The 11,385-nt window shown below is 41.0% G+C and overlaps 1 protein-coding gene across 1 annotated transcript in view; it reads right to left on the bottom strand.

Moving 5' to 3' along the window:
• eprs1 (glutamyl-prolyl-tRNA synthetase 1) overlaps positions 1–10,570 on the bottom strand; it is a 22,580-nt gene extending 12,010 nt beyond the window's left edge. The window contains 11 exon segments of the mRNA XM_035682249.1: positions 3,860–3,919; positions 4,474–4,558; positions 4,761–4,994; positions 5,108–5,279; positions 5,389–5,581; positions 5,709–5,835; positions 5,949–6,043; positions 6,248–6,541; positions 6,629–6,728; positions 7,363–7,447; positions 10,327–10,570. Of these exon segments, the coding sequence (XP_035538142.1) occupies positions 3,860–3,919; positions 4,474–4,558; positions 4,761–4,994; positions 5,108–5,279; positions 5,389–5,581; positions 5,709–5,835; positions 5,949–6,043; positions 6,248–6,541; positions 6,629–6,728; positions 7,363–7,447; positions 10,327–10,369 (1,488 nt within the window). The 5' untranslated portion in view covers positions 10,370–10,570.
• Between the last annotated feature and the right edge of the window lie 815 nt (positions 10,571–11,385).

Below are 11,385 nucleotides of genomic sequence, written 5' to 3'. Positions count from 1 at the left end.
AGTCCACAGTTCTAACAGTAACGGAAAAGAACCAGTTGATAAGATCAGTTTCCACAGATTCACTCCAAAACCAGACATACTTCAAACTAACATTATCTTCACAAACAAAACCAACAACAAAACAGTTTTATTAACTTATTTATGTCCTAAAGGTGACATCAAACTTATATCTGTGGTAATGACTGATTATTACAGAAAAAAAAAAAAACGTGTTAAAGTTCTTAATCAGTAATTAGGACAGGCCGACAAAATGCCAATTATCTGTGCAGAGCAATTTGGCAATGACCTTTGACCTCTTCAGTTACAGAGGGTGTGATGTTGGTGCTTCAGGAAATCAAGTGTGAAGCACTTTTGAAATCTCACATGAATGAACGAACGTGTTAAATTAAGTGGATATAGCTGATAGTCAATAATTGAAGAGGAAAAAGTCTCAACTGCTGAGTCAAAAAGCTGCAACGGACAAAAGGATGGATGGAATAGATGCGAGGAAGACATGAAGGGAGGAGGTTTTAACATGATATGAAGGTCTAGTTTCCCCGGTCTGAACTGCCTGACTTTTTAAATATATTTTGTAGTTTATGTAACTAGTACTTTTGAGACAGATTTAAAGCTGTATTTGAAAAATCTACCAATCTTACTCCCTGGGTTTAAATCACAGAAGGGCTGCAGAGTGGACTTCAGTCAGTTTAAATCAGTGAGGATGGAGAATGGTAAGTGATGAAAGCAACAAACGGGTAAAAAAAAAACATGGTGTGCAAGAGAATAACACTGATCCCTTGTTTTATCATATTACTAACTACACTATATTACTTTTGTGCCAAGATAGAAGATGAGCTTTCACATAGAGGACCAACCACTTCATTAAATCATGTAATTACGCCTCTACTGCGTTGTCCACTATTAGGTCAGAGGTCAAATTTTAAACAGCACCAGGGAGCTGGTGGAGTCTACCAGTGTCCTGCTAAAGGACATGCTTCTCACACCTACTGTTACACAACTCTGCTGCCCTTTGCATTTTAAACTACTAGGATAGATGATATGCTATAAACTGAACATAAGGGGCTGGTAAAATAGCGAAGGTTGTTGGTGGATTTTCAGACAAACCAGCCCATGGTGAAAGCGGGGAGGAGGTGGGTGAAAATGGGCAAGAGGAGGAGGTGGAGGAGTACCTTCAGACAGCTAATTGGCAGCTTGGAAACAGAAGAGTGAGATGCTGTTTAATGTCCGATACAAGGAGGGAGGAAGAAAGAGAGGAAAGAGGTAGAGACACATTTACATAGAATGGACCGCTTACATAATTTCCCCTCGTTACAACTGTTACAACTTCCTGTTTTTGTTTGTCTCTTCTATTTCCCCTCTGGCTATGCCTCAAACAATGCCTTTTACTCTCGTACTGAGAAAGCACAATGCTGAACGCAATCTATGATTCTCGCCTGTTCTGAGAATTATTTTTATCTTATAGGCAACATCATCCACCAGGCGACAAAATCCCTTTATATTTTTTATAATTCCCTAAATACACAAAATGGATAAATAAAATATAAAGTAATTAGATAAATTGACAAAAATAATTCTTTACTCTAGGGATCTAATGATAGTTGATGATTATCTATGTTTTCTGCTGCCCAACATGTATATACATGGGATTGTCATGAAATAAAACAGAAGAAGGAGGAGAAATTCAACGCCATTACGAATTCCACTGCTTTTTCGTGCCAAGACATGCCCTGCATAGCATTCAAGCACTAGGACTGGTTAGGCGCCAGTGCTCATCAGGTAACATATAGAATGCTTATTTAGAAAAGCTTCATACATAGTATAAATTGTGACAAAATCCAAGTCTAGTTAGGAAGTAGTGGTGGATGAATGGGTTAATCACAGGGCCTGTAACTGGAAACTGGGTTTCAGTTGTTTGTGAGTGGTGAGCACAGTTTTTTGTTCGAGTTTCTTTTCTTATATTGATTCTTTATTTTATTTTTATTTTTTTTATTATCTTCAGCTTTCAGTCGCAGTTTGGTTCTGTTTGGGCAACAAAACCTCTTGGTTAGGTTTAGTAAAATATCAAATTTCACAATGTTAACCACATGTTAGATAGCCTTTCTGGCAGAAAACTTTTTGCATCAAACAAGCATTGGCGCTTGGGTAATCCTAGCGCTTGAATGCTGCGCAGAGCCTGTCTCACCATGAAAAGCGGTGGGATCCATAATAACGCAGAAATCTAAATACAGCACGTCTTGAAAGTCTTGAAATGTTATTAACATTAGCTTGAAATTGCGGACTACTACTGCAATTGATTGAAATAGCAGCGCCTGCAGAGACACCAGATTAAAAGTCAGAATTCATATTTAGTGACTGTATTGCATTAATCTGTTGTATTCTGCGGAAATTACTTCAAACCTGTTTCAGCTTGAGCTGAGTCAGTGAAGCTTTATTATGGCTTTCTCTTGTGATTTGAAACATATTTCAGACACAAATGTAATCAAATACATTTGTGGCTATTTGCTAGTAAGGTGTGTGGCACCAGTAAGCAAACTGTCAATTAAACAGCCACGGAGTACAAAAGTTGAAGACATACATGACTACTTGCACCTAAGAAGTCTTTAATGAAATCTTTAAAATTCCCCAATTAACATAAGAGCAGTGTCTTAGGTAGAGTAAGGAATGTTGTTGGAGCCAGTGCAGGAAAGTCAACAGGTTTTGGAACCACCGAGACATACTACAGTGGAAAAAACAACTATTTTTCATTTGGTTTGTTATACCTGAGTTGGACAATCTAAAACGAACAACTGTGAAGAATGTCTGTTATCACATTTAAACATGAGCTGCTGTTGCAGCAACTTTAAGTATCGCCAAGTTGACGTGAAGGAACTCTGGGGGCATGAGACTGTCTGAAGAAGGCAGGGGAGGAGGAGTTAGTTGACCATGCATATGAAGCCCTTTGCAAAAACAGAAGCAGCTGTTCCTAAAGCTCAACCTAACGCTGATTGTCAACACTGCTGATGCATCCTTAGAGCCTGTATTCAACTCCACAAATGATGCAAGTGATGAAAGACTAGCGTGACACTAGCTTTTGTTATCTTTTCCAGGCATTAGATATGTATGATCTGTCTAACCACCTCTTCGCTCTCCGTTTATGTACATTTTTAAACTATTAGCTTCACACCTTCTATTTGACTCTGGGATGAAGCAGCAAGTGCCAGCAAGGAAAACCACACAGAGGAAGCAACACTGATGTCCAGACAGATGACATTGGGTGAGACAACATGTATACAAACAAATGTGGGACATGAAATGAGGCAGCTGGTTTGGTTTTGAGGGTTTCAGTGTTATTGGGAGTGATACGGAGGGTGAGGGTGGGGTAATGAGGCACGAAACCAGGCAGCAAATTAAAATGTTTAACAGAATGAGAACAGCAAAGCAGAAAGAAGCCATGCCAGCAGTGAACCCACAGGCAATTCTCTGAACCTCTGTCAGTGAGGTTTGTCATATTCATTCACTGTATCCCCTCTTTCTCTAACATAGAAACTAGGTCAGACAACCTTAAAATTAACTCCTATCGTTCAAAAATAACACATTAAATGTCAGTATATCAAAGTGTTGTATCCTACAAGATACAATTCAACAGCCTGATTCTAAGACTGCTTCAAAGTTGAGTGATAATAAAATGTACGATTATATCATGACTTTAATTTAGAGTTTGACACAGTCAGTCATCTACAAAGGGACCATTAGGCAGATTTGAAATTATTAGTTCAGTTATTAACTCAATGTCAGGAACATTTTTATCACCATTCAAATATACAGCTAGGTTCAGACAATCAGGCGAAGACGTGAGATGACTAAAAAGAGAAAAATGTACCTTCTTATTGAAGGCCCAGATCTTGTCCCACTCCATGTTCACCACTGACCTTGATCCACCCTAGAAAGAGGAGGGAAAAAGAAAAAGAAATTTTAAATTGATACAGAATTGTGCACTCCATGAATACTATAGGTAAGCAAGATGTGAAACCCTTAATTTTGACATTCAAAAACAAGATCAATATGGGAGCAGATTAAGGCATTTTTAAAACTGATCATTAGATGCTATGTTGAGCTGAATTAAGCCAGATCCGATCCTTGTTTTACGTCAGCTGTCACGTAGGTGTTTTTACTCAGAAAGAGAAGCTTTCAGCACAGTGCAGCTGTTGTCAACTCTCTCCGCTGTCCGTCCGCCTGGTCAGAGGTGAGACAGAGAGCGGTGGAGAGCTGCATACTCACCACGTCACAGTATGTGAACAAAAAGCTCCACGAGCGAAAAGCAAATAAGACTAATTTATTAATGTAATCCACGCAAAAGATGTACAGATGACGAAAATAAACATTCAGCAGAATATTTTTGTTTAGGGTTTGTTAGGCTTTCTCATAGCCGGCTTTGTTTATTATTTTTTTAGTGTTTAAAAAAAAAAAAAAAAAAGCTTTTTTTTTCAGATGTACCTGGGCTGCTATGAACTGTTTCAGACCCTCAACAGTCATTCCTCTCCTCAGGACTCCTCTGACAGTGGGGAAGCGAGGGTCATCCCTGGAGGACGAGATAAGAAAAGTCAAAAGAGAACATGGGGGTGGGAAAGGAAAAAAATGTCAAGGTAAAGAGAGGACAGGGAGGAAGATAGGGGGAATTGGGGGACAGGGGGAAGGAGGTTGCGACAGACCACAAAGAACTAAGTAGTAGAAGTAATAGACACCTTCCCGGATTACTAAACATCAGTCACTATTAAACCTACCATCCGTCAACGTATCCCTGGTCAACGAACCAGGTGAGCTTTCTCTTTGACAGCACTGTGTTGTTGAGGTTGAGTCGGGCGTACTCCCAGATGTAGGGCTTCCTGAGGCGCAGGGCTTCAATTATCCAGTAGAACTGCTCGTCACGATCGTGGTACTCTGTGGTCCTAAGAGCGTGGGTCACACCCTCCAAACTGTCCACAATGGGACAGGCAAAGTCATATGTTGGGTAGACTCTGGAGGAAAACAAGGGAACAGTTTCAACAACAATTCGATTTTTTAAATCACAAATCATTACAACTGATAGTCTAGCTCGCCCCTCCCTGGATTCAAAGTCAAAGTCATGTACTTGTAGGTGTTTCCAGTGCGAGGGTGGGGAGTGTTCTTGCAGCGGAAGAGGGTGGGGTCTCTCATGCAACCATTGTTGGAGCTCATGTCCATCTTGGCCCTCATGCAGCAGGTCTGACCAAACTCTGTCCCAGCTTTCATCTCTGACCACATCTTCATGTTCTGTTCCACCGCTACACAGGAGAGAGAAGTTGCATATTGTGGCCTCATTAAGTTTAGAAATGTGCATGTTGTAGCTTGAACATTCACTTTGGTAATCATGTCATGTTTCCCCAGTCGTACTGTTATTTCTGCATTTGGACTCAGCACGCTGTTCCCTCTCCTGCTTCATCTGCTCAGGGGGGGTGTTGTCAATGTAGGCCTTGCCCTCGGCAAGCAGCTGTTCCGCAAACCCTATTATGGTGGGGAAATGGTCACTGGTGTAGGTGAACTGGTCTGGATGGATTTGGAGCATGGCAACATCTTCCAGGATTACCTAAGTAAAGAAATATGGAATTAAGACCACAAAACCTTTTTTGGCATCTTTTCTTATCTGATTAATAAAGACAGTACTGTTTCTGGTTCCTTAATAATGGCGCACAACTCACGTCACAGTATCTTACCTTCTCAAAGTCCTCCTTTTCTTTCTCGGGGTTGGTGTCGTCAAAGCGCATGATGAGCTTGCCTTTGAATGTGACCTGGTAGTGCTGGTTGAGCAGAGCAGCCTTGGCGTGGCCGATGTGCAGGTATCTGGCCACAGAAAGACAGAAAAATGGTCCCTGTTAAGAAAACTACTAAACTCCTAATGCACACTCAAATAATATATAATCTGAACTTCTCATGAACTCCTGATCAAGCCTCACCCGCTGGCCTCAGGGGGGAATCGAACCACCACCTTGCCCATCTCAGCTCCTGGCAATTCCACAAACTTGCCAACATCCTGCTTCTTCTCATCCGACTGTTGACCAGGGACAAAAAAAAGGAAGAAAAGCTTGAAATTTTGTGTCATACTTATTCTGTTACTTTTCTCCCCACCAGGAGTTCCAGTGAGGTCAGATTACGTTTCAATAAACTGATCACAAACACAATAATCCACCAATTAATCTCAAGACTCCAGATGTTATAAAAATAAGATCACCTCAGTTTCTGAAATTGAACTTACATTGGATTTGCTCAATGGAGCTTTCTTTACAGCATACTTGTTGCCCACAGCACTGAAGGGAACCTGTGAGCTCAGGAAATAGAACCAGCGGCTGACATGAGAGAAGGATTTGCCCTGGCTGGGCCATTCCCCATGACCTTTGAGGGCAGCCCAGACAGAAAGGTCAGCCAGGGTGATGGCATGTCCAACCAGGAAGGTCCGCAGGGAAAGGGCCTTATCCAGTTCACCCAGTGCCACAGCCAAACCAGGCTGACCACAGAGACGCCGAGCACTGAACTCCAACCAGTGGTCGACCTGCAGATAGCACAACACCATCTCAAATATGGATCGGGAACACCCAAACTATTACGAGGCATATCACACACAAATAAAGGTACGCACCTCAGTCTGCTCCATCATGTTGGCTCCGTAGAGGCCAAGAGCGGGAGCCACCCGAGCCAAGTACCGGCTGATAGAGTTGGTATCATTGAACTGGATCGCACTTAGGAAACGAAAGAGAAAGCAGAGTTGAGATAAATGAGTAATAAGCAGAGGTACTCAACTTGCTTAGCCCGGGGGCCACAAAAATGACAGAAGGCCAGGGGCAAGTTAATAAACAAACAATATTTTATCAGATAAAATGAATAAACATTATGTTAATGTACGTTAATGGGACAGAAGTCATAATATTCTCTTTTTTTCTGGTACTACCAGGCTGGAACACTGCACTGAAGCTCAAGTGAGTTGTTTTGGCTTAAGATGATGTCTGATATCAGCAACTGTCAATTTAAATTGTGGTTTATGACTGGTAAATTCATTTGTCCATTTTTCATTGAATTGCCTGTTTTCATTGCCAACCTTCCAACGTTTGCAGTCCTCACTCATCTGTGACACAGCAAATCAAGCATCACCACTACTGCACACTATACAGAACGCTGATAGGCTAATGATGGGACATAATTGAATATTTACTAACAAACAAAAATTCCACTTATTTTTATTGTGAATCAGAAAATGCTCCCAAGGCCACCCAGCACCCTACTGCGAGCTAGATTTGGCCCGTACATCTTAAATTGAGTATCATTGCACTGAAACAACAAATTACACAAACTTCACATATTAATTGTGTCACTTACTCCGAGACTTGAAGCCGGGTGTCTTTGCCTTCCTCCACTGATACCTGCACGCTGCCCTTCACATGCTCTGCAGCCAGAAGCGCCCCTGCAGGACAGAAGTAAGTAAGTAAGTAAGTAAAGCTTTATTTATATAGCACTTTTTTAACACAGATGTCCAAAGTGCTTGACGTATAAACTGACCAGTGCTGTACAGTGATGACTAAAAAAAGCTTTGGAGGCGGAGATCATTCTGAGCTGGTAAAAACTTATTTTTGGAAACAGAGCTTAATCTGTTTGTCAAAGGCAGAGTTCGATCGGAGAATGACACCCAGGTTTCTGGCATAGGGTTTGACAGAAGGGGTGAGGTAACTGTAGGTTGTACTTAGATGCATGTAGTTTTGCGAACTACAGTTGCATCTTGCCTTGGGAGGACCAAAAATGATGACTTCTGACTTTCACTATTTAGCTGGGAGAAGTTGTTTGCCATCAGCTTCTGATGTCTTCAAGACACAGGACAGGAAGAGATTGTATGGAGATCCCTAGATTTTTAGAGGCACAGTACAGCTGTGAGTATCAGCATAGAGGTGAAAGGAGATGTTATGCTTTCTTATAATGTCACCCCAATGGAAGCATATACAGCTGAGAGCACTAGACCAAGATGGACCCCTGAGGGACCCCATATGAGATTGGAGGCAGAAGATGAGGAGAACTGACCAATAAACACAGAAAAAGTCCTATGTTGAGATAGGAGCGGAACCAGGAGTAGTGCAGTCTCCCTAATGCCCACCTGCTGATCAAAGGCGGGTGGTGAGGGGGTGGGTGATGTTGGTGATAACAGTGTCGAAAGCTGGTAAAATATCGAGTAATATGAGGATGGGCATTAATCACCTGAGTCTAGTGGAGAAGCAAATATTAGTCTTTAAGAGGGCTGTTTCAGTGCTATGAAGGGGTCTGAAACCTGACTGGAAAAAGGTTTAGCAGGATATGAGTGGTCAGTAAAAGAATCAGCTGTGACAGAACAGCTTTTTCAGAACTTTTAGAAATAAAAGAAGCTTGGAGATGGGGCGGTAGTTTTTTAGGCAGTTGGCATCAAGGTTTGTTTTTTTGAGCAAGGGTGGACAAACCGCATGCTTAAAACATGTAGGGACAGTGCCAGATGCGAGGCATGAATTTAAAATGATCTGAATGGAGGGGCCAACTGCATCAAAAAATCCTTTATAATGGAGGAGGGAATAGCATCATGGGGTGATGTAGTAGGTTTCATGTGCGATACTAAGTCCCTCAATTCAAGAAGAGATCATTTCAGTGTTTGTTAGGGTTCTGTTATGAGTCTGGGTAAACATGGCTTCACAACCTACACTGGCTTCAATGTAGAAGTGCTACAGTAAGTCAAGGGCAACGGAATTCACTTCAGACATTTAGGTTAGAGAACCAGTTGAACTGGTCCTGTTATGCAAAACGCACACGGCAGTGTTGTATGTTTTTCTGCTCAACCTCCTCATACTGCCTCAACAGCTGTGCACTCTTTGCAGAAGTACTGCTTGCCTAATGCAGTAGCTCTTAACGTGTCAGTACTTTGGCATTTGCTTAGCATTAAAAAATGCTTGTAACGCCATGGACTTGATATCTATACAGGCAACAGTAATGGAGCTAAATTACAAGTATGTATTGTAGCATCAGCTTAAAGCAGAACCAAAAGATCTTTATTCTCTGGGGGCTTTTAAAAGTTTTAACAGATGATAAAAACATAAAAAGCTAAATATAATTTTCTAAAAGACTAATTCTCTGCTCTGAGTTTGATGTTCACCTGATGTAGGCTAATGTTTGGCACAGAGATCTTGTTCCTCATTCTCTCAGCATTCCTGACGAACAGTCTACCACACAGGTTTAATAAAAGGCCTGCAGATAGTTTTACTTTTACTAGTCCTAGTAGTTGTGTGCACCAAAACAACTGGCTGTCCTTCATTCCTCTTCCCAGGAGGACTGCTGGTTCTCAGCAAATGAAACGGAAATCAAGAGTAGAAACCATCCAGCAGTCCACGTTGCAGCCGCTTGCATCAGCCTGCTAACGTCTATGACGCCGTTCACCGAAAGCTACACATGAGCTTATCTTGGTACAGAGTATTGACACACTAACCATCGGAAAACCCTGTCCTTTATGTAATGAATTGTGACATATTCATAAAATGCGTTGTAGATACAGTCTAACAACATTTAACATTGCATACGTCAAAACACAAAGCACCCAGCTGAGCTAACCGGGGTTAGCTAAGTTAGCTAATGTCAGCCTGAACTGATCATAATGTAATGTGTCATGTTCATAAAGAGTTTATGGACACATGTAAACAATGTTTATAGATATAATAGTATTATTATACAGTCCACAATCAAGGCTGACGAGTGCAAGAGTAAAGTGTGAGGTAGCTGGAGTCATTAGAAGGACATTTGACCGAACTGTCCACATGTTGTGGTTTGGTTTGTCTGCCACGACTGCAACATATCGCTAGCTTTAAGAGCTAAGTTAGAGCTACATAATTATCCTGAGCAAACTCGAACACGCCCATTTCAACGTATATGGTCACACCAATTTCAATTCATATATAGGTCAAGTTACAGAGTTTATTTCCTAAATAACCCACTTCGCATCGTTTCTTCGTGGCTTTCCCCATATTTCGAGTTAGAAAGATCCGCTATTTAATTCGGCTGGTTTCCATACAACTAACACACGTTGTTTCAACAATTAACTTAATGCAACTTTTAACATCGCCTCAAAAATGTATCAACTATGAAATCTTAAACTAGTCCAGTGTCTTCGGGTTTCCTTGACCTGCTATCTGTATGTGATTAGCAAGCAAACATCAAAAGGGGAGTTTACAGTGTGAGTTTGTTTCATTTAATAGGATGACTCGTAACGGAAGCTAACTAGTCATCTGTCAGAGCATGCACACCACCACTGAACAAGTGTTTCTTCAGGCTCTCACTCACCTAGAGGCGGATTGCTTGTGTTGATGGTGAGGTTTAACGCCATACTGCGAAAGCCTTCTCACTATTTATTAGACACAACAGCAGACAGCCAAGACTACTCTCCACAACAAGCACCCCAAAGCGGCACGGTTCGAGAGCACACTAAGGTGCACGACTGGACTAACACGATCTTCTTCTTCTGGTTGTACTGCGGCAGGGATCCAGCCTATTGCTGCACTACCGCCACCTTCTGCTCCGGAGTGTGTGTCCATGTCAGCCCCATCAGCTGTTCCTGTTCATCCATCATATCCTACAGAACACTCCTCTGTGTGTAGGATTTAGTGACATTTAGGTCATTATACACTTACATACATATGAATATTACTATATATTAATATTAATATACATACAGCTGTCAGACTCTTTAACTCAGTAACCACATAATGTAGCGCTGTTTGTCTCTGTCAACACTATTTAATATACTCTTTGCACTACTAGTACTTTACAGTTTCACATACATATATTTCTAATTATATAATTTCCTAAACACAAATATTAGACCTGTACTGTATATTCATATATTTTCACCAATCTATACTGCTGTATATATACTTTTTGTCCAGTGCAATTATTTATTTGTATACCATGCCACTACCTCCTGCTGTAACCTGTGCAATATTCCATATCAATCCTTTCTTTGTAAACAGCTGTATATAGTGTACACTAATTACTTATTCTCATTTTTCTATTTTCATTATATCTTGTATTTTCCTATTCTATTTTTATTTAATGTATATTTTCTTATCGGTTGTGTTATATCTGGAGCTGTTATAGTGAGTGAATTTCCCCAGTGTGGGATCAATAAAGTCTATCTTATCTTATCTTATCCAAATATTATATTCCATTTCTGACAATAGATCCTCCTAAATGTGGATGTTTAAAAGGGCCAGCAATAACCTAACCAGTGCTCTCTCATCCGTGCCTAGTAATCCTTTTAATGTGAATTCCTGCACCCCTAATTCCCTTATTTTTCCCTCATCATCTCTCTCTCTCTGTCCCACACCTCCTACAACTCAAAAC

Source organism: Morone saxatilis, unplaced genomic scaffold (genome assembly GCF_004916995.1).
Source record: "Morone saxatilis isolate NCDOM2014 unplaced genomic scaffold, NCSU_SB_2.0 Contig11, whole genome shotgun sequence".
NCBI lineage: Eukaryota > Metazoa > Chordata > Actinopteri > Moronidae > Morone > Morone saxatilis.
The sequence above is the reverse complement of the archived record's forward strand: the minus strand, read 5'-3'. Positions and strand labels throughout refer to the sequence as shown.